Consider the following 26,910-nt stretch of genomic DNA (forward strand, 5'->3'; position numbering starts at 1 on the left):
AAGTTATTCTAGGACCATAACAAGTAGTAAGCATAAAGCTTTGGTGCGGTTCATACAAAGAGGTCACGGAAATTTGGTAATTTTACATGGTTGGAAGTTATGTCCTTGTCAACCGGATGCTCTCTAAGGCCCTAGCCTTAATTTGGCACATGTGGAATGAATAGGGACAACTTGGAATATTGGTTAGACATGGGTTGGATTCTTAGAAGCGTCATTTTGATTCTAGTCAAGTCAAAATGTCTCTTTAAATTCTAGTCAAAGTCTTTACAGTTAATTAGTTTTTTTTTTTTGATAATCAAAATGGGTAGGAGGGGGCGACCGGCGTAGCAACCCCCTTGGGCGTGACCATAGGGGCTCCCAACCCGCTGTGGAATGTCCGGTTAGAGCCATAACTACTGTCCGGGAGAACAGACCGTCACCACAACACCACCTAGGCGCACAGCTGGCACAGGGCCCTCCATGCGTCCCTCCAGCTCATATATTTTTTTGCAACTGGAGGGGCTCGAACCCGAGTGCACATGGAGGGAGAGGCACTTAAGCCCCATCACCTGTGCCAACTGGGCTACCACCATGATGGCTTTACAGTTAATTAGTTGATCAAATAGTCATTTGGTTTTTTCATGTCATTAATGTTAAATGTAATCAAAGAGACAATTAATTGAACAAAGAGTCATTAAGTTTTTCCATGTCATTAATGCAGTCAAGGAATCTACGTTCAATGTGTCTTTGAGAGCATAAAGTTGGTTAAAGGTTATTTATTTTGGGGAGTTCTAGAGTGAAGTTGAAAGTGGTATAAATGAGGTTGTAAGCCTTATGGCAAATCATGATTGAATGAATGTAGATTTAGCTTTAAGCTTTTATGATTGTGTGATGCAATCCCATTCTTTGCTGTGATGCTAAAGAGGCCTTAGATGCAATGCCTTGCCTTTGGTAACTTAGGTGTGAGACCTAGATCTATCTTCTTAAAATTCTTCTTCTTCTCATCGACTGTTCACAGCCCAAAAAAACAGCCATTTTTCTTGTTCTTGTGTCTGATCATATTTAGACCAATTCCAAATCTGTCCTACATCAAGCTCAACAAACACTTCATCATAGTTACAGAACCCCCCATAAGTTGCAACAAAGAAACAACAAAAAAAATTATTCTCCCCAGCTTCCAGATACTGTACTTGTTAGTTCTTATTTATGTCTTTTTTGACTCATAAGCTGCAACTAGCTATTTCACCCCTTGAAAAAAGCCCGTCCATGTTACTGAGATTAGATTTTCCAAGCGGAAAGAATTGGTAAGGCTCAATATACTGTTAAAATTTCCAAATAACAATCTGCTTCCCTTAGGGACAAACGCGAACATCCCCGAACCCAGAAGATGCTATATATATTTACATTACAAAATAAAGGGCTATGGAACAACAACTACCTTCTAATTGTTTAAATTAGGGTGCATGCAAATAATATTAGCTATAACAAAAAAAAATATACATGCTAGTGTTATTATACGGACAGTTGAAGTGTGTTATTATACGGACAGTTGAAGGCACACTTTGTCTGGTACACTAGGAGCAACACGCTTGCAATATATCTTCTATAGCTGGATCATCTCCCGCTTCTTTATCCTGTAATACAATCAACAGTGTAAGGATGATAGCATTATGTGAATATGACCCAAGGTGATGCAGTAGGTTTAAGGGTATGTATGTTTTTTTGAGTCCTTTGTAGTAGAGGGTCTATAAATAGGAGTCTAGAGAGCTCATTAGATAGTTTTTTTTAATGTATTGATAAAAGAATATAGAGAACTTTTGCTCCTTGTATCCCATTTTGAGATTTATCTCTCTTGTGAATCTATCCTTTGATTTGGTTTGCATCACAAGGGAAAAGAATCATCGACTGGCTTGTGCTCTTTAAAGGATACATGCTTTCTGACTAATGCTCGTTTTGAGTCGGAGCTTATAAGTGAGCACAGCCGTATCAGTTTATCATTATAAGGCTAACGCATTCCAAAGAGGAAAAGATGAAGGGAAAAGAAAACAGAAAAATGGTGGGGTACTAACCTTGTGGATGTATGAGATGTTACTTTTCCCAGGACCAGCAACAATGATTCCACCTTGTTGCCTGAAAAAATAACCAGAAAAGTTGAGCATTTCATGTCTGTTTACGAAATGTTCATAAAAGCATAAACATCAAATACTATAACCCCCCTCCCCCCCAGAAAAAATAACCAAACAAACATGGGTGATTACAAGTGCGTTGATGATTCTGCATCTATGCATCACTTTGTTCAGCAATGAGTAATTAGAGATATCAAGAATCTCTTGTTGTTCAGCTTATTGCCACAACTGCTGCTACCCAGAAGTTTTAGCTTTCATTTTGTTGGCATGCACCCAAAAATCTATATCCTTTTCAAACTTACGGAAACAGTTAAAAATCAATGCCCAACCACCAGTCAGATTCTTGCATTTTTTTTGTCCAACCTAGTTCAATTGCATTGTTATTATTATTGCATGTATGCTTTTTTAGGCATTGCAACCATGAAGGGTTGAGATGAGGATCACAGTTTAAGCACCACATAGTTATGCTCACTTAATCAGTAGAAACCTTTTTGTGGAAAATTCAGTTAAGTTGGTATCCTCAAAATAATTGATATCACATGGAAAACCAATTTAATACTATGGTTCTTAGTTTACAAGTCAAAAGGCAGAAATTCCAAGAGCCGTGGCGCGGAAGCATCCCATTGAGCCAATTATATTACAGACAAACTGTGTCTGCTGTTTCTGTTTGGAGGTCTAAGGTTTCGCTATCATCCTCTTTTGAATACCACAAAGATCAGAGCAAGTAGTAGTCAACAAAGCCTCCCTTAATTTTGTGTCCTTTAGATTTGTTTGCCACTTTTTACTCATTTACTTCTCTGTTCTAACAAAAGTTTTTTCTCTGCCTCTTCTACAAGTTCATAACATTTTTTGTTTTTTGAACAGTCATTCATAATACTTGAGTACTAGAAAATTTGGCCTATAAAAAGTACTTGTTTAGCAATATTGGTAAGGTTAAAATCACAATTCTGCAGTGTGATGACTACTGACTCAAATCATATAACATATTCAGTAAATGGTTCAAATACCAGCCGCCTCTTGTCCTGGTGTCCTTTTCGAATGAAAGTGCCCAGTCTTGTCGGTAACCTTCCATGTATGCCTCTATAATCTTCAGACCCGCCTAGAATGTTTAAAAAGGAAAGATGAATGAACCTCATTGCGGTACAATATCCTATTTTCCCACCAAATTCACAAATTTATTTATTTCTTTGGAATTCAAGAATTAATATTAGTACTGATTTATAAATGGATACACAGGAAGATTTACAATGCACAAGATCTCTTACGTACCCCAGGAGTAAATGTAGTTGATACCCCAGAAACAAATCTCAACGCCTCATATGATGAGTAGCTGGGATCTGCATACACTTCTACGACCAAAAATAAAACCAGTATTATTCTCCAAGAAAATTCCACAATTAACAATATAACCCGGTTTTGAGAAGCGAAGCACTGTTTGCCAACTCATGTGATTACAAGCAAGTTCCATCTAGTTTTGTTTCCGGTCGATGGACTCATAGCCAGGAAATAGAAGATTTCACTGTTCGTGCTTTATGAAACATACCTCCTTTGAATTTTGTTTGCTCAGAGAATGCTTTAGCCTATATTAAAAGAAATTGCAATAGTCATCGACTAATTTAACAAAAACAAAATATCATTCTCATGACCAACTTTGATGCCATAAGTTATACATCTCACAGAAATTCCATGATAGATTGACTTAAAGAGAGCATCTAAAATATTGCCTAGTGGAGGTGGTAAGTAGAATTACTCTCTTACCATTCCGTGTTAAAAAAGAGAGGATCTAAAATACGTTTATCAATACACAATTACATCTGACTAAAAAGCATAACCAACCACTAATGCATCAACAAGTTACTGCTGCAAGCTTCATAAGCATATTAAGCACATACCTGATCTACGCTACCCGGTCCAATTAAAACAAGTGCCACACCAGCTGCATCCATTACGTCCTGTTTACAAAATAAGCATTTCTATGTTAATCCCAAAATGACTCATTTCCTACAACGGAAACTAAATTCTCATGCTACAGTCTTTTCAGTTGGTATACTTGTGAGTGTGGGATCTATCCTCCTCAAGCAACGAAATGCAAAGGGCATTTTCCTTATCTACAAACCAAGGTAGTGAGATCAACTCTAATAGAATAAATGGAGGCCCCTGCTGCTCATGTCTAAGAGCATCTACAATCAAATACTCCATTTTTATCTGTAGGGGGCCAAAATATCCGAAGGGTCACAAGGTCCAAAAAAGGGGAATGAGGGTTCACACGTTGTTTGACCCATCATCAAAGCTATCACAGTTCACCTGTAAATAAGTTTGGGCATCGGCCAAACTTGCCAATAGTTACCCGAAGGATAGACGGAACCACGAGTACTTCACCGAACGATTATAAGCTGTATCCGAACGTACGACACATGAGTTCGCTCGGGGTCTTATCAAGCGCACAGATACGAACTTCCGTTTGTTCGGCTAGGGTTTTCTTCGGTCGGGATATCCTACGCTCGGATAATTCGTATGGCGGAAGTGGGTCCCGCCGAGCTTAGACGATTGTGGAACCTTCCATAAATATCTACTGATAAGTAAGCTGTCTTCTCTGACATTCGAGGTGACATCTCTGAACGATGTGACCTTTCTGATGTCAACCCATGTGGCTCTGAAAGACTAGGGAAGTGGTGTTCATTAAATGGCCCTGCTAGAAGGCGCCAACCGAGCAGAACGTGACACGTGGAAAGTATGACCAACTTGCTCAGCACTTCATCTCTTTGCCTATAAATAGAGAAGCATGACCACTGAGAGCGGGGATCCCTAATCTGGTCTTGAACAGCACTTCTCTCTTTCCAACATATTGTTCTTACTAAACTTCTCCCTCTCTCCATCTACTGATTTATTCATCGGAGCTTCTTCCCAGAGGAACACCCCCCTCCGGTTCTGCAGGTATATCAAGGCCGGCGTTAGCATTCACGGTTCCATATTCGGAGGTAGCCGCACCAGAAGGATCACGAAGAAATCACACCCCCACAATTGGCGACTCTGCTGGGGATTGAAAACAACTTTCGGGGTGTTTTTTGTGTTCTTCGCGTTCATAATCAGTTGAGGGCCTGTGTTCATCTCAGATCCTGTTTGTTCTTCGTATTTGCACGGAACAAATGGCCCAACATCTCTCACCTCCGGGCCCAGAGAACTTTACCCTTGGGTTGGAGGGCTACGGATCTATCAACCTTGAGCCCCGTCAAACGGCTAGGGCGGTTCCACACGTAGCCCGCCAACTTTCTTTTCCACCGACCGAGTTGGATATCGCCTTGGCCGAACAAAAACGTCAGGCAGCGGTTATTACCATGCTGCAACAACGGCTAGAGGAGCGAGACGGAGGGTTGACCGTAACCCCTGCAAACGCACATCCAGCCGAGCCCAGCCGATCGAAGAAGAACCGCAAACAGGGCAGACCATCTCGCCCAGATCAAACAGCCGAAATCGCCGTTCCCGAGCGACGGACTGTCTTTGAGCGTCTTGACCAAGGCGCTCCACAACCTCGGCTGACGAGCATTATTCGTGCCGAAAGTACTCGATCCTCGGCCACGGGCTCAACAACTGGAACTAACGGAAGAGGCGCGACCGTCCGAACGCAACATCATTCCGAACGACAATTGATTCCAAGGAGTGGGAAGAGGCCCGTGGATTTAAACAATCCACCTCGGCAAGTACGCAGCAGCAGCAACCGGGAATATTCGGTTCGATTGAGACACGATTTCGAACGACATGACGGAAGGCATTCGGCAAACTCTGGCAGTCGCCACCGATCCGAAAGCCGAGGAAACCGTTCGGAGCACGATAATACGATTATCCTTTACAATCAATTCACAGGCTTGCCAACCGTGTATCAACCCATCGACCCGGCTCTTCAACCTCGGAACGCTCCATTGACGAGCTTGAGGGAGGCACATGCGCCCTTAATGTTAGCTGCTCCACGACCAAGGGAAAAAGAGGAGCACCGTCGGCACCATCGGCGGGAAAAAAGAAAGACTCCGGAGCGGCATACTAATGTTCTTCCCCCTGTTGTCCCGCAGGTCGCAGCCGAAGACAATTCCAAGCTCGGGAAGGCAAAGGCTTCCCCCTTCGTGGATGCTATTCAACAAGAGCGGCCGCCAGACAGATTCGTCATGCCGAAGCTGAAGCGTTATGAGGCAAAAGAAGACGCAGTCACGTTCGTTTGTCGTTTCAGGCAAACCATGAGCCTCCATAACTTTTCTGACGCCCTTATGTGTAAAATCTTCCCGCTCACTCTCAGTGAACCGATCATGTTATGGTACAATCAGTTGAAGCCCAAATCCATTTCTTGCTTCAACGAGCTAGAATTGGAGTTTAGCAAACGCTTCGTTACCAGCAACATTCAACCAAAGACATTATCGATGCTGGTGAACATGCGGAGAGCTACGGGAGAAATGCTAAGGCTTTATACCGAGCGTTACTGGGAGGTCTATAACCTTATTCCCGACTGTGATCAAGGAGCAGCAACCGAGTCTTTCATGAACGGGTTGGATCCAACCTCGGCAATATTTCGTGACCTCTCACGAAATCCACCTAAGACAATGGGAGAGCTCATGACAATAATCGAGAAGGATTGCGTTCACGAAGAAGCAATGGCCGAGCGACACACGTCAAAGGCTGAACCTGCCAAGACGATAGGGCCAAAGAAGCAGGTATCGAACGTTCGCCAAGGGCAAGGAAGCCTGGGTAGCTCGGGCCAGGCATCGAATAAGTCGAACAACAAGGGCCGACCCCCGCAGCACCCTCAGCCACAATCCTGGACACAAACGAAAAGAGAACCCCGACCGGACGAGTACGTCGCCGAACGTACGGTATTCACTAAACCTATCTATAAACTTCTTAACATCATTGGCAAATTGCCGTTCTTTGTTTGGCCAACGGTACTCTTGGGCACCGTCGGAAGCAGACCAGGGATGTGCACGTATCATAAGGAACGTGGCCACTACACCACGCAATGCCCACCTTTCAAAAGGTATCTAGAAGAGCTAGCAGCTGCCGATCACCTCAATCAGTGGATCGACGTTCGGCAAAATCCACTTCCTCCACCTCCCCCTCTTGTTGGCAATCTCGTAAGCGTAATACAAGGGCTAGTATCCGAAGGGAAGGCGGCCGAACTTCGTTCAGAAATTGACAGGGCTGTCGCCTCTGTATCAGTCTGCAACGTGGGCGCTTCGGGAAAGCGAAAGTGGGAAGATCCGAGCTTCGGCGGCACCATAACTTTTTCTTCCAACGACTTAAAAGGAGTGCAACTTCCACATGCAGATGCCCTCGTTGTCACTGTTGCTATTGAAAAATCAACCGTACAACGGGTATTGATAGATCAGGGAAGCTCGGCCGATGTCATGTTTTTCTCCACTTATCAGAGCCTCGGATTATCTCCCGCTCAACTTCGGACGGCGTCAACTCCCCTTGTCAGTTTTACGAGAGCCCCGGTATGGCCACTCGGCCTGATTACCCTCCCTGTGCGAGCTGGATCACGCATCCTGGAGATTGAATTTGTGGTGGTCGCTTCGCCAAGTCCGTACAACGTCATTCTTGGCCGAACCTAGCTACACGAAATGCAAGCGGTTGCTTCAACGTATCACCAGGTGGTAAAATTCGTCGGATGGAACGGACGACAGGAGAGCCTGCGAGGCGATCAAATCCAATCCAAGAAATGCTACATCAGCACTGTAACGAACAAACAGAGCTGCATGGAGGTACAATGCGTGGCTGCCGCTCCTATCCCAGTGATTGAGGATGTTGGTGTACCTGCCGAACAACGGTCAACCGAGGAGCTAATACGTTTTTCCATTCCTGGGGAAGAAGGAAGATATTTTTTGATCGGGAGTTCATTAAGCATGGACGAACGTGAGGAGATGTATCAATTCCTAATGAGAAACATAGAGGTCTTTGCTTGGACTCCACAAGACATGCCAGGCGTGGACCCTTCGTTCGCCATGCACTCATTGAATGTAGATCCGAATAGGCGACCGGTTGTGCAAACAGTCCGACGCTCGTCGGCCGCACATACCGAAGCTGTGATAGCTAAGGTGAATCAACTGTTGGAAGCTGGCGTCATTCGGGAAGTGCTATACCCCACCTGGCTTGCCAACCCAGTGGTAGTCCCGAAGAAAAATGGGAAACTAAGGGTTTGTGTCGATTACACGAACCTCAATGATGCCTGCCCTATGGATCGATTTCCACTTCCTCGGATTGAGCAGATGGTAGATGCAACGGCAGGATGTGAGCGCTTGAGCTTCATGGACGCGTATCGGGGCTACCATCAAATAGCTTTGGATCCGGAAGATCAAGAAAAAACGGCCTTCATCTCGCCTCGGGGAACTTTCTGCTACAAGGTTGTCCCGTTCGGCCTGAAGAATGCAGGCGCCACCTTCCAGCGCTCCATCACGAAGATGTTTCCTGGCATGCTCGGCGTAAAAGTAGAAGCTTATATTGACGATTTGGTTTGCAGAAGCATATTCGCTCGGGATCACCTTCGAGATCTGGGAGAGGTCTTTGCTGTTCTAAAACATAGGAAGCTACGTCTCAATGCCGAGAAGTGTGCGTTCGGAGTTAGCTCGGGGAAATTCCTAGGGTACATGGTGAGTCGCCGAGGAATCGAAGCTGACCCTACCCAAATTTTGGCTATGCAGAGGCTCCGAGCTCCGACGACAATTAAAGAGGTACAGCGGCTCACAGGGATGGTTGCTGCCTTGAACCGTTTCATTCGACGTTCGAGCGATCTCTGCCGCCCATTCTTCCGAGCAATCACAACAAGCCGACGCAAATTTGTATGGACAGAGGAGTGCGAGCAGGCTCTGCAGTCTTTAAAGCAATACCTATCTCACGCTCCTTTGCTCGTCAAACCCCTGCCCGATGAAGATCTATATCTTTACCTTGCTGTTTCCGACCATGCAACGAGCGCGGTTCTTGTTCGGAGAGAGGGGATGGACCATCAACCGATCTTCTATTCCAGTAAAACGATGACGGATTCTCAGACGAGGTATCTGCCTATGGAAAAGTTAGCATTGGCTCTCGTTTCTGCTAAAACGAGCCTCTTGCCCTACTTTCAATCCCATAGGATTGTGGTCCTCACTGAGTTTCCTCTCAAAGCTGTTCTTCGGAAAACGGACACGTCGAGCCGGATTTTGAAGTTCTCTCAAGACTTGGCCAACTTCGACATCCAATTCGAGCCTCGGACAGCTATCAAAGGGCAAGTCCTGGCCAACTTCTTTGCCGAACTCACTCCCGGCTTACAAGACGAGGCCAATGCCCTGGAAACTGCCGCTGAAGAAGCTCGGATTCAAGAAGAAGAGGTTTTGGAAGGGCCGTCCAGCTGTCGTACCGAACCATTACGTGCTCGGTATTCCCTCGGGCGTAAGAAACCCAAACGACAATGGAAGCTCTTCTCCGGCGACGCTTGGCGACTGACCGTCGATGGAGCTTCTAATGTTCATGGAGCTGGTGCAGGCATCGTCCTTGTGTCACCCAGCGGGACTGTTCATGAAAGCGTGGTTTCGATTGGGTACACGGCGACGAACAACGAGGCGGAATATGAAGCTCTAATTGCAAGCCTCCAACTTGCTCTTCGGCTGGATGCAGATTCGGTTCATGTCTTTTGTGACTCTCAGCTCATTGTGGGGCATTTAAACGATGATTATCAAGCAAAGGATCAACGTATGAATGCTTACATGAGCCACGTCTTAGCTTTGTTCGGAAGATTTGGACGTGTAGAAGTGGAGTGGATCGCTCGGGAGCATAACGCCCATGCTGACGCCCTTGCAGGTCTTGCTTCAGTCTACAAGACCTCGGGCAGTCGCACCATCACCTTTGACGAGGTCCCCAAACCAAGCTTTGAAAAACCGTGTGAACAGGTTATGGCCATCACCCTCGGCCCAAGCCAGCTGGATTCTGTGGTTGCTTACCTAAAGAAGCAAGTGCTACCGACGAACAAGCGCGAAGCGTACAAAATCCGTTGCCGAGCCGCCAATTTTTTCCTGGGATCGAACGACAATCTCTACCGACGAACTTTCACTGGCCCCGATCTGCGTGTCGTCCACGACGACCTTGTGCCAGCCGTTCTGGAGGAACTTCATTCGGGTAGCTGTGGGGCTCACTCAGGAGGACGGTCCCTGGCACTGCGTGCCCTGACACAAGGCTATTGGTGGCCGAAGATGATCAAACAATCCGAAGAATACGTGAAGCTCTGTGTTCGGTGCCAAAAGCAAGCATCTCTCATCCACCAACCTGCATGTCCCCTTAAGATAATCACCAGTCCGTGGCCGTTCGCGGTTTGGGCTTTTGACATAGTTGGCAAGATGCCGAAGGCGCCAGGAGGATTTGAGTACATGCTCACTGCCACAGATTTGTTCACCAAGTGGGTAAAGGCTTCCCCCATGATCAAGACCACCGCCGGGGACGTGGAACGCTTTATTTGGAAGCACATCATCTCCAGGTTCGGCGTGCCGTACGCCATTCTTTCTGATAATGGCTCCCAATTTGTTGCCTCCGCTCTCAAAGCTTTTTATGCGAAGCGCCACATCACCATCCAAAATTCCTCGGTGGCATATCCTCAAGGTAATGGACAAGCCGAAGCATCGACCAAGACAATCACTCGGGGGCTGAAGCGCCGTCTGGATCAGAAGCTCGGTAAGTGGGTGGAAGAGCTTCCACACGTCTTGTGGGCCTATCGAACAACACCTCGGCAGTCCACTGGCCGTACTCCGTTTGCTATGGCCTACGGTATGGAGGCTGTCCTCCCTTTATCTACTATGATTCCTACAGCCCGGACGGAGAATTTTAACCCTGTAGACAACAATGCTCTTGTGGGTGCCGCGTTAGACTTAGCCGAAGAACTACGTGACAATGCTAACCTTCAGCACGCCGCGTACCAGCAAGAAGTTGCAAGGGGCTACAACCGCAATGTTCGTGCTCGACCTTTCAACGTCGGGGACTTAGTCCTTCGGATGGTTACCGAAGCGGCAAAGTTAACCAAGCTAAAGGATCCCTATGAAGGCCCTTACCGAGTAGTGGAGAAGATTGGGCACGGTGTCTATAAGCTTGCTAAGATGGATGGAACGCCAATCGCCAATCCATGGAATGCTCAAAAACTAAGAAAATTCCATGGCTAGTGTCGGCATTCCCCATTTGACCGCTTCTGCTTTATTTTTATTCTTGTACAGGGGGGATTTCATCTAGCCCCGGTAACATCTTTTGTTCGGGTGCAATTCTCGAAGCCCATGCTAATTTGTTTGTTCGGGTGAAATTTTCGAAACCCATGATAATTCGTTTGTTCGGGTGCAATTCTCGAAGCCCATGCTAATTTGTTTGTTCGGGTGAAATTCTCGAAGCCCATGATAATTCGTTTGTTCGGGTGCAATTCTCGAAGCCCATGCTAATTTGATTGTTTGGTTTAAATTCTCGAAGCCATTTGTTTGTTCGGGTGAAACTCTCGAAACCCATGATCACTTTTTCGGTTCAATTTTCCCATCCTATTGCCTTATTCTATTCATCCAGTAATACAATAGGGCAGGGGGCTACTATATGGGTAAACCTGATTTCATCTCTTAGTGACTTCAAAATCACATAAACAGTCCTTCCGAATGAAAAGACTTCGAAAATTTCTGAGTTATGATGTATATACCGAATAAAAAGACTTGGCAAATATTTATACACTTGGAAACAACATCCATACCGAACGAATAGAGGATTGTCATTCAAAAAGAAATTCTCCAACATGTTTTAGTTACATCCACTGGTTGACAGGGTTCTCATTGTTCGGAGCCAACCATATTCAAAAAAAAAAAATTCAAAAACAAAAAAAACAAAAACTACACAAGAACAAATTTAATCTGCTGCAGCGTCGGCAGGGGCTGGTAGGGTTGGAGCGTCGGCTGGGGCTGGTAGGGTGGTCGAGTCGGCAGCGTCAGCTGTTGTCTCCTCTGCTGCAACTTCGGCAAGGGCGAAGGGTGGTATTTCCACCAAACTCCTCCTCTCGTCGTCAGCCTCAACGCCTGCGTCGTCAAGACCCCTATTGTAGCCGAGCATAAAGCTCTCTTTGTGCTGGCCCTCCTTGATCTCATCTTGCACTTCAAGGATTTGATCGGTCACATCTTCTTCGGCCTAGGCATATCCTTTCTCGTACTTCCCCAGCATCTCTTTCTCCATCTCCTTCTTCATTTCTTCTCTCCCCAAGGCTCTCCCCTCAGCCAGCCCCTCATCTTTGCCTTCGGCTCTGGTTTGCTCGGCAGACTTCTGCAACCCCTTGATGAGGTCGTCTTGATTAGCAACCTGGACCTCGAGGCTTTGCCTCACGAGCTCGGATTGCTCCAAGCCCTTCTTGTACTCCTCGGCCAGGGCCTTGTTGTATTCCACCGACTGCTTTTGCAGTTTTGACTTCTTGTCATACTCGGTGAGATGAAGTTGGGCACTCATTATGGACTGGGTGGCCTGTAAACAAAGCAAAATGAAAGTCATTCCGACGAAATAAGGCATTTGTGCAAAAAAAAAAAAAAACCATTGCAAGTATGAGAGAATTTACTTACCCTTCCAACGTGATAGTAGTATTCACTCAGGGCTGCTTTCAGAGAAGGGGGACTCTGTACATCCCTCGGCAAAGCTAGCCCCGAGTGGAGAGTGAAAGCCAGAGAGGGGTCCTCCCTCAGGCTGTCCGATTTGAGAACCTGTTTCTTGCCAGGTGTGATGAAGCTTGGCACCCATGGGGTGTCAAGGTCCAAGGCAGTGACCCTCCCTTCTCCTTCTGCGGCGGCTTCCTTCGGGTGCTCCACTTCTTGGCCCTTTCCCTTCGAAGCCGCCCTCGTCTTCTTACTCGCAGGTGGTTCCTTCGGGGAGAGAGGGGCACTCAGTGGTCGTTTTTTGGAGGGTGGGGGAGGTGGGGCTTTCTTGCTCGGCGCCGAGCCCGAAGCGGCTGCGGTTCCGACCTTCAGTAGTTGGGCCTTCTCCCTCTCTTTTTCTTCCAGATTCTTCTGGAGAACTTCCTTGATATTTCTCGGAGGCATAACTTCTTGTTCAAGGAAAGGTTCTTCTTCGGTCGGAAGTCGGATTGACCCTCGGAGGGGTTTGTCGAAGCTCGATTGAAGCTCTTGTGGGATGTCCTCGGACTGCTCGGGCTCATCAGTTACCTTTCGTCGGATCCGACCGCCGTATGTAGCTTTATATTTGAGGATTGTTGGGGCGTCTCTCTCCTCCGCTGGGATAGTGAGCAGGGAGTCGGCAAGACCGCAACCTTTGGCCGTCCTTAACAGTACCTTGTTAAGCTTGGTAGTATCTGCCGAAGAAAATCATGAAATCGTCAGCTAAAATTGACAAGTGAAATCAGAGCAACAGAAGGGATAAACATCTGAAATAACGGACAAGTGCTCTTACTCGGCGTTCCCCTTCGTGTGGCTATTTCGAATTGGCCATACTCTTGTTCGGGGAACTGGAAGTTGCCCCGAACCTCGACGTAATCGGAGGCCCATTTCTCCGAGTCGTACATGCCCTCGGGAATGATCTTTTGCATCTTCCTCCGGGAGCAGAGGTAGTACCGAGAGTACCTAACATTTCTCGACACCATATAATTTTCAAAAAAGTGAAAGGCTTCTAGTCGAAACATCTTCACCTCGGCAAGGACGATTACCGAGTGAATGATGCGGTAGGAGTTGACCCTCAGCTGGCACGGAGTGAGATTGAAACGATGAAGTATCTCTCTCAAAACTCTGTGCATCGGGAACCGAAGGCCCCCTTCTGTGATTGCCATCAAGGGGACGGTGACGTGCTCGTCACTGTATCTTATTCGGTTCCCTCGGACTGGTGTAATGATAACGTCGTCGGGGATGTCGTAAACGGCTCGAAAGGTGTCCAGGCTCTTCTTATCTTGGAAGCATTCCAAATAAGGGCAGGGGTCCTTCCCCGTTCGGTCAGGAATCACATCGGGATCCATTGGGACGATCTTCCTCTTCGCCTTCGGCGGATGTGACGAGGATTCACCGACAAATCCTGCTCCTTCTCCCGCTCGGCTTGACGAAACGAGTGGAGTCCCTGGTCCCGACTCGGTTTCGTCGGCTCCTTCGGCTCCTTCTTCCTCTTCCATTTCGTCATGAGGACTTCCGGATGACGACTCGCCTATATCTATAATATCGGGGTCCGGCCCCACTGTTCGGAAAGGAACCACCATAGCGGGGTAGTCGATTCCTTCTACACCCTCGGGGATCCTTCCGCTTGACCCCGTTCGGTAGTTCCGGGCGAAATCTCTTATAGCTTCGGCTAACCCTGGATCGGATCTACCAAAATCCGAATCTTCGAAATCCACCAACCGATAAGATTCGCCCGAAGAAGTTGCCTTTGCAGACTCCATACCTAGAAACAAATAAGTGCATGGGATAAGACCGTTAGCGATTTGCATGGCCAGGAATCTAAGTGCCTACGTTCGGTGTCTGTGTCGTTAGGGGAGATCCCAACTCTGCTCGGTTATTTCCCGAGCGATATCCCTTCGGAAGAAATTTTGAAGGAAGGACCTATGCCGCTCGGGGAAACGATGGGGAACCCTACGCGTTTCCAATGGGGAAACAGAGATTGAGAAGCTTAACAGAGCTTGTAAAGCTTCTTAAAGACTGCCCCTTTGAAAAAACCTCACATCTGAAGGTGTTCACGTGTTCGGAAGAACACGATTTGAAGGTGTTCACATGTTCGAAAGAACACATGAACACCTGGGTCATCAGGCGATCGTTTCAGTCCAAACAAAAAGAAAAAGCCAACAAAAAGGGGCAAAAGCACTCAAAAAACACACAAATCATACCAACGGATGAAAGAACTTGAGAAATACCTTAGAAATCAAGAGAAATCTGTGATCAAAACCTTCAAATCTGCAGATTTCTGGCGATTTTTGGTCTGAAACAGTGTTTGAACAGAGACACGATCGAGAATGAGAGAGAAAGTGATTTTCTCTCTCCTCCCCTTGCCCCTTTTATACTGAGTACAGAATTCGAAGCGGTTTCTCACCCTGACCGTTGGATTTGGGCGGGAGACTGATGTGCCGCTCGATGAAGGACGCGTGGCAGGTGTGAAGCGTGCCGTACCACCACCCAATGAAATCGTGACACCTGGCATCGATTCAAATCGACGGTTACAGAAGCATTTATTGAAAGCTGCGCGCACATATCGAAGCGTTCCAAGCATTTCTGTTCGTTCGACTTCTACGGTTCATCCGGTCGATCGTCCTTCGGATTTATGTCTTCGTTCGGCCAGATTCTTATTCAACTCCTCTTTCATTTCCGAGCAAGCAAAGAAGGAGTTGAGGGGCTATTGTAGCGGGCCGAAATATCCGAAGGGTCACAAGGTCCAAAAAGGGGGAATGAGGGTTCACACGTTGTTTGACCCATCATCAAAGCTATCACAGTTCACCTGTAAATAAGTTTGGGCATCGGCCAAACTTGCCAATAGTTACCCGAAGGATAGACGGAACCACGAGTACTTCACCGAACGATTATAAGTTGTATCCGAACGTACGACACATGAGTTCGCTCGGGGTCTTATCAAGCGCACAGATACGAACTTCCGTTTGTTCGGCTAGGGTTTTCTTCGGTCGGGATATCCTACGCTCGGATAATTCGTATGGCGGAAGTGGGTCCCGCCGAGCTTAGACGATTGTGGAACCTTCCATAAATATCTACTGATAAGTAAGCTGTCTTCTCTGACATTCGAGGTGACATCTCTAAACGATGTGACCTTTCTGACGTCAACCCATGTGGCTCTGAAAGACTAGGGAAGTGGTGTTCATTAAATGGCCCTGCTAGAAGGCGCCAACCGAGCAGAACGTGACACGTGGAAAGTATGACCAACTTGCTCAGCACTTCATCTCTTTGCCTATAAATAGAGAAGCATGACCACTGAGAGCGGGGATCCCTAATCTGGTCTTGAACAGCACTTCTCTCTTTTCAACATATTGTTCTTACTAAACTTCTCCCTCTCTCCATCTACTGATTTATTCATCGGAGCTTCTTCCCGGAGGAACACCCCCCTCCGGTTCTGCTGGTATATCAAGGCCGGCGTTAGCATTCACGGTTCCATATTCGGAGGTAGCCGCACCAGAAGGATCACGAAGAAATCACACCCCCACATTATCTTAATTTCTATTTCAGTGTATCAAAGAATCAAAATAATATATCTTATAGAAAGAGTAGTTTTGAAGGATACGCTACTCAAGCCAATTCCAACCCCCATACTACATTTTCTGAAAAATTTACTCCATATCTCAAACATTCAACATGTTCCCTCCAAAATTCAAATTGTAAAAATTCAAAATTTTCGTTCGATATATATTAAAGGTATTGCGGATATATTTTGGATGATACTAAGTTTATGAAATATAAATAATGTCCATATAGACTTTTGGTGAATTAAATAGGCTTGATAGATGTGAATAGTGAATCGGAGAACATGCTTTATAATTTTTTTATACTCTATATCTGGAGTATCAAATTCCCCCCTCTAAAATGGAGGAAAAAATAGAGGGTGGGTTGGAGATGCTTTTCCTCCAAAATATGGGTTGGAGGTGCCCTAAGTATGAGAAAATTGGAGAGCAAAAGTGTATTGTATGAAACTTTTCATAAACGTGTCAGTGGTGGATTAAGTGGAGGTAGGTTTGCAGACATATAACAAGGATGCAGCTTTTGAGACATCAGAGTGTCTCATTTGCTAGTGGTAATACTACTCTTGGACCAAATAAGCATATTAACTTTTGACTCTACAATTTGACAGTACAATGCAACAATTGCCAATGTAGACAAGAAAAGTTGAGCCCTTAAATGTTTGCATATGTTCTAAGAAGGCATATTAAATAGTGCCATGCGTAATGGCTGCGTGAAAGACTGGAATTTCACGCGGCCATGCAGTAAACCAGTGCAGGTTTTCAAGCTGACAAGTTTTTGACGAACTAAGTTCGCAAAAAAAAATTCTCCAATCAAATTTAGGAATGTAAGTTTAGATTTTACTACTCTAAAACTGAGAAAATAAAGAGCTAATCATCAAGAGGATAGAATCTTGGCATGATTCTGATTCACCCACAAAAAAATGATTAGGGTTGTCTTCCCACGCAATGGTGCATCTAAAAATCAAGTGGAGATGCCAAAGCTTACAGAACATTCTGATAAATTCCACCTAAGCCTTCGTAGTTATTACAAGAAGAATACTCTGCGTATTTGTACGCACTTTTATTTTGAATTTATGTATTATTTTATGTCACAGAAAATTTTCCAAACTGGAAATTGGTACATGGACAGCCAATCAAACTATCTCCTTCATTATCTAACATAATTTGTAACAGGAATGGTTAACCACGGAAACCAAAAAATATAATATGAACACCACAATACACTTCTTTATAAGCTTAATCGACATGGAAAAGAATCAATCACCTATCTATATAAAATTAGAACTTGAAAGATCCTGATATTGCTAACAGCCAACGCCCACACACACACACACAAAACACTTTACCGTACTTGATGAACTAAAACAGGATTTCAAATTTTAGGGAAAAATTAGAACAAAGATAAAGCAAAATTTCCAACATGAGTGGGATTGCAGTACATCGTTACCTTTTTAGCAGCAAGATAATCAGCACGTTTGCGACAAAGAACACATCTGCAAATCAGAAATACAAACAAAACCGTTTATATGATTGATCAGCTTTTACACCACACATTATATAAATTCAGTTATAAGTACCCAAAATGGCGAGCAAATGCAACAATAGCTTTCCTCTCTTTCCACAAATCAGCAATCGGTATACCCTGCCCGTTCAAATCAAACACTGTTACTCTATCCAATAAGCTTGTTGCATCTTCGCTCACCTCAGAAGAAGCAAATCCTGTTCCACATCAAGCAGCACAATTCACATTCACATTCTTCTTAGGTTGGAATTTTGACGTAAACCTGTTGGGTAGCAATCTAGGTACTGTATTTTTCTTTACACAATACCGGTTAGTCACTCCTTTTTCATTTACTACTTCAAGGGCCCGATTGTTTGAGGGGTACGAATGTCGTATGGAATTAAATATTCAAAGTGACCAAATATCTGTTGTTGAGTTATAATATTAACAATGCGGATTAAAAATGCCTCAAATATAAAACCCCGCAAAAACGTGTGACATATAATACCATTGGTGTGGACCATCAATAGTCCAATTACTTTCAATCCAGTGGGATATATATTTAAAGAGATTGTATATCATCTCTCTACTAACCTGAAGGGGTTGGCCTAGTGATTATGTCCTCAGACTTGGAATTCAAGGATTTGCTCCCTCCAAAGGTCTCAGGTTCCTGTCTGGTGCTATCTAGCCTGTCCATACAAGGACTATGCCCCGACTTTAAATGGATTTTTCACAAGTGGAGGGTGGAATTGGTGCCCAAATTAGTCTAGAATTAGTTTAGATGCGCATAAACTTGACACCATTAGCCCAAAAAAAAAATCACTTCACCATTAGTCCCGTGGAGGTGGAACAAACCGGCCAAATGAGTAAAATCTATTTGTCTATCAGACAAACGTAACAAATTACGAGTTCAGATGCACTATTGTTTTAACTTGGGAGAAATTGAACAGAGTTGGAACCGACTAATTATTATTTTCCGATTAATCGCCGATTACTAATTGCTATGGACCCATTAATCGCCGATCACTAGGCCTCGAAGGTGGCCGACTGTCCAACTAGAGACTAGCGCCTTTTAGAACATTACACACTACATAAGTATGTAGACATACAGGAGAGAGGAGTAACGGGAACTTGCCCGGAGAGCCAGAGACTGCGGAAGCTGCGATTTTTGGGTGGTGAGGCGATGAGCGATTGATGTTTCTGATCAAAGACTTGGTGAGGAGAGAGAAACTGAGATTATGGTTATCGTAGTATACTCCTACTATATTGGATGAAGAGCGGTGATAGGGGGGGAGTTTGGTTGGTTGGAATGTGGTGGTGTTGGAGGGAAAAGTTGTGGAGAGAGAAATCGCCATGGGAGGGCTAAAATAACAAATGTAGTGGGAGAGAGAACAACGAGCAGAAGGAAGAGGAAGATGCAACAATTGGAATTGGGGAAGAAGAGAAGTGAGGGAAGCTAAAAGTTACACGTGGCAACATTGAAACTTTGTTTAGTTTTTGAATTAAATTCTTTTCACCGCCGGCTCTAAACATTTAGTTTTCGCTATAGCTATTGTGAGTTTCATTGTGCATATGTTGTTCATCTGAAACGTTCACCTTGTAAAGGTCATAGAATAGTTTACTCAAACACAAAAATCAACTTAATCGATCATCAATAGATATATCGAAAGTTGAATTTTGGTTTGATGGGCAGTTCAACGTTAAAAGGTATCGACAAAATCAAGCCGTCTATTTTAGAAACAAGATTTGATTTTTAGATATCTATTAATGTTTCAATGAGGCTGAGTATTGACAAAATCAAGCCGTCTATTTTAGAAACAAGATTTGATTTTTTAGATAGGCTTAATTGCAAAAAGACCCCTTAAACTATCATTTTTTTGCAACTTCACCCCCTTAAGTTAAAATTCGTGCAACTTCACCCCCTTAACTACCAATTTCGAGCAACTTCACCCCGCCCCCATTTTCCGTTCAGAAAATGAATGGAACAAAAGTAAAAAGACCAACATACCCTCTTTTTTTTAAAACAATATACTAGAACACTAGTAAAACGACCAACATTTCCCATCTCATCTCCATCTCTCATCTGGAGAAAAAAAAAACCGACATTTCCCATCTCTGCCTCTCTCTATCTCGCTGTCGCTCTCTTCTAACCAATCTCTTCCGACCAAAACACCAGAACCCATCCAACCCATCTCCCACCTCTCATCCAATCAACATGAATAGCAAAAACCTGCAAACAGAAAAAATCCCTTGGTTCTAGGGTTCATTACGAATCGACAAACTTCGTTCATCATTTTGAAGTCATTTTCTCAAGTACAAGTTCTACCTGTTTGTAAGTTCTTTATAGCCTTCTTTATATGATTTTGTACGAGGTTTTTACGACTAAAAAATCTGGGAAATCTGGGGGTTTGGGGGTTTTCGTATTTTTTAAATTGTTTATCCTAAAAATCCGAACCCATGGCTTAAAAATTACGGGGGTTTAGGGATCTTTGAATTATGTTACATTTTTGCAAGTCCCAAATCCGAGATTAGGGTTTTAAAATTTGAAAATTTGGGGTTTTCGTTTTTTTAAAATTGTTTACCCTAAAAATCCAACATTAGGGCTTAAAAATTAGGGGGTTTTAGGGATCTTCAAATTATGTAATTTTTTTGCAAGTCCGAGATCCGAGATTAGGCTTTAAAATTTAGGGATGTTTTAACTTTTTATATATTTAACCCTAAAGTATGAGATGGGGATTATAAAATTGAGATTAGGGCTTAAAGAAATTGGGTATTACATTGGGGTTAAAAAATTAGACCGAAACCCTAAAAAGTTGGGAAATTTTGATTTATTTAATTAACCTAGGGTATAAAATACTTGTTGATTGACTTGGATGTGCATTAATTAAGTTAGGGTATAAAATTATGGCTTTAAAATATTGGGGATTAGGGATTACGGCTGGTGCTTAAAAAATTATGGTTTAGGCCTTAGAATATTATTGTTAATATTGTAAAGTAAGGCTTCATAAAGTTCAGGGAATAAATAATTCTTGTCTTTGGATTAGGGATTACGGCTGGTGCTTAAAAAATTATGGTTTAGGCCTTAGAATATTATTGTTAATATAGTAAAGTAAGGCTTCATAAAGTTCAGGGAATAAAAAATTCTTGTCTTTTAATAGTAGAGTAAACTATTGTTCTTATCCCGTTATTAATATAAGTTATTTGTCGCATAGAAATCATGGTGGACCTCAGGTGCACATTGCTCATGCGTGTAGGTGGTAGACTTGTCAGGGGTTTACAGTCAGAATACTTGAATAGGGTTATTGCCGAAACAAAGGTAGACCCAGATTCCTTCAGCTTTTATGAGTTGATGGATATAATTAGGCAAATAGGGTACAGATTAACAGATAGTAATGGAGTAACGGAACAAGTAACTGTGTATTATAAACTTTCAATGCATGACATGAATGATGGATTAGTTAACTTGACATCTTATTATGACATGCTTGAAATGTTTGCAGTGCATTCTTCTGGTGAGAAGTATATGGTTATTGATCTATATGTTGATTGTCCCAATGTGGTAGAGTCTGACGAGGATCGTGAGCCAGAGGTGGAGGTGATAGGTAGAGATAGAAATACTAATGCAGACCCTAGCTCCATAACTGAATTAGGAGGTGGTTTAGAAATAGGAAATGGTCAGGGGGGTGGTGAATTACAAGGAATTGAACACGTAGAAGAACCAGTTGTTGATGAAGAGGGGGAGGGAGTAGGTAATGAATGTGTGACTGCAGATGAAGACGGAGAAAGAGTAGGTGCTCAAATGGATGAGGATAGTGAGTCAGACTGTGAGTGGCAGCCTAATGATGATAGTGAAACTTCTTGTGACTCTTTTAGTGGGGTAGAGGAGTCTTCTGATGAAGAGGAAGAGGAGAACATAGCCTTGGTTGGTCTAGGTACCTATAACCTTCAAACAGAATGTGGTGAGAGGGATTCTGATAGTGATGAAAATGAGTTGGTTGAGGAAGGTGAAGATGGAAAGCCTATTTTATGTGAGTTTAAAGACTCTTGCATGAAGAACCCCCAATTAATAGAAGGGATGAAGTTTCCTAATGTGAGGGTGTTTAGAAAATTGTTGAGGGAATATCATATAAAGGAGGGGTACACATTTAAATTCGTGAAGAATGAATCTACGAGGGTGACTGTCAAATATGCATTTGATTATGGATTTAGACTTCATGCCTCTCCCATGTATGATGAGAAATCATTCCAGATAAAAAATATTTGGCAACAACATACTTGTACTAGAAACTACACAAATAATAATGCAACTTCTTCTTGGCTTTCCAATAAGTACTTAGCCAAACTAAATGATGCACCGGAGACTAAGGTCAAATCAATGAAGAATATTGTGAGGAGGGAGTGGCTCATTAATGTTTCAGAGTATAAGGTGTATAGGGCAAAGAGAAAGGCACTTGAAAAGATTCGGGGAGATCATACTGAACAATACAAAAGGTTGTGGGACTATTGTGAGACGGTGAGAAGGCGGAACCCAGGTAGCATGGCTAAAATTAAGATGGACAGACCTTGTGATGGACAAGTTCCATTTTTTCAGAGGATGTTCATAAGTTATGATGCACAGGTGAAGGGTTTCCTAGCAGGTTGCAGACCAATCATTGGATTGGATGCTTGTTTTCTGAAAGGTCCATTTGGGGGTCAACTTCTGCATGCAGTGGCAAGAGATGACAACAATCAGAGCTTCCCTTTGGCCTTTGTTGTTGTGGAGTCAGAAACCAAAGATGCTTGGACTTGGTTCATGGGATTATTAGAGGACTTAATTGGGAATCCAGAGGAAATGGGCTGGTGCTTCATGTCTGACAGGCAAAAGGTATTTGTTAATTGCTTTGTTGAATTCCATATTTACCTATACTTGTTGGTTTACGTAAATGTTTGTCATCTAAATTAACTTCATGATTTCTTATTAGGGGTTGACTCAAACATTTGCAGCAAAGTACCCTACTGTAGAACATAGGTACTGCATTAGGCACATGTATTCAAACTTCAACAAGTTGTACAAGGGGAAGGAGTGGAAAGACCTCATGTGGCAGGCTGCATCAGTTTACACAATCCAAGAGTTTGAGGAGAAGATGAGAGAAATTAAAGAGATTGATGAGACTGCCTATGAGTGGTTGATGAGGGAAGAGCCAAGAACATGGGCTAGGTGCATGTAAAGTGGAAGGGCTAAGTGCAATAGAATGGATAATAACACAAGTGAAGCTTTCAATCGAGCTATCAAAGATGCAAGAGACCAACCAATCCTTACCATGGCTGAAACTATTAGGAGATACTTAATGACAAGGTTACAACATAGATGTGACCTGTGCAAGGGGTGGAATGGTAAGCTATGTCCGAAGATTGCGAAGAAGGTCAAAAAAACATGTGATAACATGGGGGATTGTGAGGTAATTTATAGTGGGGGCACAACTTTTGAAATATTGACTGTACTTAGGGGTTTTGTTATGGACATAGGAGAGAGAACATGCACCTGTGGCAAGTGGGATGTGTGTGGGATACCCTGTTCACATGGAATGGCTGCAATTATAACCGACAAAAGTAGGCCTGAAGACTTTGTTCATGAATGCTTCCATGTGGCAACTTTTGCGAAGACATACGAGCCCATGATTAAACCAATTCCAGATGCTTCTATGTGGGTTCGTACGGACCTTAGTCCTCTCATTCCTCCTCCTTTTAGGGCAAGAAGTGGGAGACCAACAAAGGAAAGGAGAAGAGGGCATGATGAGGAACCAAAAAAGAGAGGAGGAGTGAGGAGGCAATACACAACCATTAAATATAGAATATGCAAGCAGCCTAGACACAATGCAAGGACATGTGCTCAAAAGTCAATAGACACTACAGTAGAACAACAAGTTGAAAAAGTAAGGACTTTACTTTTTTTAAAAACCATTAACTACTTGTTCTTTGAAGCATATGTGAAATGATTTTTTTTTCCTTATAGGATTTGGAAGTGGCAATGCAAATGGCAATGGAAGTGGTTAGTGGTAAAGGGAGTGGATGTGGACGTAAGTCAACAAACACTACAGTAGAACAACAAGTTCAACAAGTAAGGAGTTTACTTTTTAAAAAACCATTAAGTACTTTATTCTTTCAAGCATGTGTGAAATGATAAATCTTTCTTCCATACAGGATATGGAACTGGCAATGGAAGTGGTTGGTGGTAAAGGGAGTGGAAGTGGACGTGGTCGAGGAGGGAAGAGTGGTAGAGGAGGGAAGAGTGGTAGAGATGGAAAAGGTGTTGCACCATACACAAGTAAAGCAAGGGGTGATAAAACAAAAGTGGTGGGAGGCACAGGAAGAGGTGGTGACCCAACCTCAAAGCATGTCAATCCCAATGTTCGAGGTAGAGGAAGAGGTGGAAATATTCCTACACTTCCTGGTATAGTCATTAGAGAGGGAAATACAAACAATCAGGACAATGGCGGAGGGCAAAGACCTGCAACCAATGAGAAGGGTAAAAAAGCGGTTGTTGGTAAAACAAAAGGGAAACAACCAATCGTACGGTTTGGAGGTGCAGGTCAGAGTCAACCAGTCACAGCAAGTATAGCCCGAATGATTGGTTTGTCATTACCACAGGTATGAATGGGTGGAATAGTTTAGACATTTGTCCTCAGTATTATGAATCAAATTTTCAAAAGGTAATGAATGTGTGAAAATGTAGGGATGGAAGAGATCGACAAGGATAGGGGATGCTATTTTTTGGAGTCAACCAGCAGGGTCTTCTGCAGCATCTTGTGGCAGTGGTAGTACCACTGGTAGTGCAACAATGCCAACCACTGGCCCCAATCAGTTATCCCAAGGAGAATCATCTACCCCGGGTAGTACGCAGAAGTCTAACATGTGAAAACCAACTGTAGTAATATTTGTTAACCTTATTGACAAATAGTAGTATTTGTTAACCTTAATTAATGGGTAATGTGTATTGCCTATGTGTGGGTATCTTTTGTTCACAATATGTTATGTTTTGGAATGAATGAGAAAGTGTCGTTCATTATTTCTGGCTCGTTCACAACTGGTGCAAAAAATGCAGGTTTTTGGAAATCTGTGATGTATGTAGCTGTTTTGGTTTGTGTAGCTGCTGCATTGTTTTGTGCAGCATTGCTGCGTTTTGTGGTTCTGATGCATTGTTTGCTTGGCTTTTTGACTGTTAATGAAAGTCATTTGCAGTTCCAAAATCTGAGTAGCCCCATTTTTTTTGTTTTTTTGTTTTTGGCTAAGATGATACGTACACACATCTCAAGGCTAGCACTAAACTTGGTCCATCCAAGTGGTGCATTGTGTGCCAATGGAACAAATATCTCTACCCCAAACAAGTTTTTTAACTCCGCCTGTGCAATTCTTAGTACACAGCCCGTCCCAAGCCCGAAGAAAAGGAGGAGGGTTGATTAGGTAAAAAACTTGTTGATTTTCAACATATTTTATATTTTTTATTAGGCTTCGTTGGGCAATTGAATCCAGAAATGTGTATGTGAAACTATCTATTAAGAGATCTACCCAGTCGGTACCCGTAGGACCAAAATATTGCTACCCGAAGCCACAGACCAGAAGCTGTGCAATTTTGCAAATTTAGGGTCGCTACCCGTAGCCTAAAAAATGCCCTACCCGTATCCACAGATCCGAATCTGTGCAAATTTGAACAATTTGGACATGTACCCGTAGCCTTAAAAATTCTCTACCCGTAGTCACTGGGAAATTTTTAATTTTTTTGTTTAAAAAAAACCCCCACGATGAAACCCACTATATAAACCCCAACCCCAAACCCCTTATTTGTACTTTCCTTTCTCACCCTAAACGATATCCTTTCAGTCTCTCATCCTCCAAATCCTCCAAATCAAGAACTTCGAACCATTGATTGTTCGGATTCGAGCTTGGTAAACTTTAAATCACTCCGAAATTCTCTGTCTCTCTCCCAACCAGGTAGGTGTTCGAACCCCTTTCTCTCTCTCCATGGGCAAGAACGTGGGTATCACAAGAGTTACCCAAGCGATGGCAGATGGCCAACGATTCTCAAGCCATCAACGGATGAGGTTGCGGAGCGGGAGGAACGGGTGGCCGAGCAAAGGAAGAAGCAGAAACTGGATGAAGCCGAAAGGGCTAAGCACGATTGGGTGAAATCAGTGAAGAAGAAAGGGGTGACTTGTGAGAGGTGGGTTCGGAAGGCCGATTTCACTGGCGACCCATTCATTGAGGTAATTAAAGCTCAAGGCCTTCTCTTTTTCTTCAAACCTATAGCTGGCTTTCGTGATGGTGTAGTCCGAAATTTTTACTCAAATATGGAGGTCAATAGAACAACAAGGCAGATTACCTCTACTATTGGTTCAAAAAAAATTGTTGTGAACCCTGTTTCAATAGCCACTTATCTGGACAAGCACCAACACCCACCCGCCGAAGTTGTCACATTTCTAAGTCTGGCATGGTCTCACCCTCCTGATGAAATTAGGGATGCCTTTACTGATAAGCCCAATTCCTACAAAAATGACAAGTTTGTCTTGGGAAAATTGAGACTTACATTTCGCTTAATTAACAAGCTCGTGCACTACAACCTCAACCCTCACAGCTCGGAATCAACTCCCTCGCTCAATGATGGAACTTTGTTGTTTGTCTTTAGCCGGTCACAGGAGAAAGTAGATTGGGCTGCTCGAATTTGGGATGCCAGGGCTGATTTTAAGGACAAGGGACTATCAAATGCTAATATTCCATTCCCAGCTATGATAACTAAGATGTGTGAGGAAGCCGGAGTGAAAGGGGAAAAGGGGGACAATCTGGGTCATCACGGGTTTTATAAAGCCATTGCCAAGGTCACAGAGAGAAAAAGTTCCAAAATGTCACATCCTTCTCAGGAAGCTGGACCATCTCGACCCAAGGCAAGGAAGGGCGCTGCGTGGAAAGAGGAATGGAATGAAATAATAGCAACCAATTGTGAGGCGATTCATGCAGCCCAAATTCGGATTGAGACAGCTCTTCGGCGGGGGAAGAGGAAAATGGAGAAAAACATGAGGTATCTCAAGTACTGTGCTGAAAAGATTGGGGTGTTCACCAACGAACCATATGTCCCCACCGTGGAGGATGAGCAGCCA

At 43.8% G+C, this 26,910-nt stretch overlaps 2 protein-coding genes across 3 annotated transcripts; one reads left to right on the plus strand and one right to left on the minus strand.

The window, feature by feature from the left end:
- Positions 1–1,284: 1,284 nt before the first annotated feature.
- LOC131323133 (thioredoxin-like protein AAED1, chloroplastic) lies at positions 1,285–19,235 on the minus strand. Of its 2 annotated transcripts, none has more exons than XM_058354776.1 (9): positions 18,918–19,235; positions 17,859–18,000; positions 17,729–17,774; positions 3,998–4,057; positions 3,649–3,685; positions 3,375–3,454; positions 3,113–3,204; positions 2,049–2,109; positions 1,285–1,613 (listed from the first exon to the last, which is right to left on the minus strand). In XM_058354776.1, the coding sequence occupies exons 1-9, from the start codon at positions 19,135–19,137 to the stop codon at positions 1,554–1,556; spliced, it is 798 nt and encodes a 265-aa protein (XP_058210759.1). In that variant the 5' UTR covers positions 19,138–19,235; the 3' UTR covers positions 1,285–1,553. The 2 variants fall into 2 exon arrangements, with proteins under 2 accessions (XP_058210759.1, XP_058210760.1); XM_058354777.1 differs by having other exon boundaries at positions 3,375–3,451; positions 18,918–19,217.
- A 1,764-nt stretch (positions 19,236–20,999) lies between these two features.
- Positions 21,000–23,142, plus strand: LOC131323909 (uncharacterized). The gene is made up of 2 exons (XM_058355746.1): positions 21,000–22,646; positions 22,744–23,142. The coding sequence occupies exons 1-2, from the start codon at positions 21,000–21,002 to the stop codon at positions 22,987–22,989; spliced, it is 1,893 nt and encodes a 630-aa protein (XP_058211729.1). The 3' UTR covers positions 22,990–23,142.
- Positions 23,143–26,910: the final 3,768 nt, after the last annotated feature.

This window comes from Rhododendron vialii, chromosome 4a (assembly GCF_030253575.1).
Source record: "Rhododendron vialii isolate Sample 1 chromosome 4a, ASM3025357v1".
NCBI classification, from domain to species: domain Eukaryota; kingdom Viridiplantae; phylum Streptophyta; class Magnoliopsida; order Ericales; family Ericaceae; genus Rhododendron; species Rhododendron vialii.

What these genes read in the sequence shown, in the direction of transcription:
- LOC131323133 (XM_058354776.1), bottom strand. Translation starts at nt 19,137, where the DNA reads ATGGCGATTTCTCTCTCCACAACTTTTCCCTCCAACACCACCACATTC. An exon ending in GCATTTGCTCGCCATTTTGG is followed by an intron (nt 17,775 to 17,858) that starts GTACTTATAACT and finishes TCTGATTTGCAG; the next exon opens with ATGTGTTCTTTGTCGCAAAC. An exon ending in CAACTACATTTACTCCTGGG is followed by an intron (nt 3,205 to 3,374) that starts GTACGTAAGAGA and finishes TAAACATTCTAG; the next exon opens with GCGGGTCTGAAGATTATAGA.
- LOC131323909 (XM_058355746.1), top strand. Translation starts at nt 21,000, where the DNA reads ATGGTGGACCTCAGGTGCACATTGCTCATGCGTGTAGGTGGTAGACTT. An exon ending in TCATGTCTGACAGGCAAAAG is followed by an intron (nt 22,647 to 22,743) that starts GTATTTGTTAAT and finishes ATTTCTTATTAG; the next exon opens with GGGTTGACTCAAACATTTGC.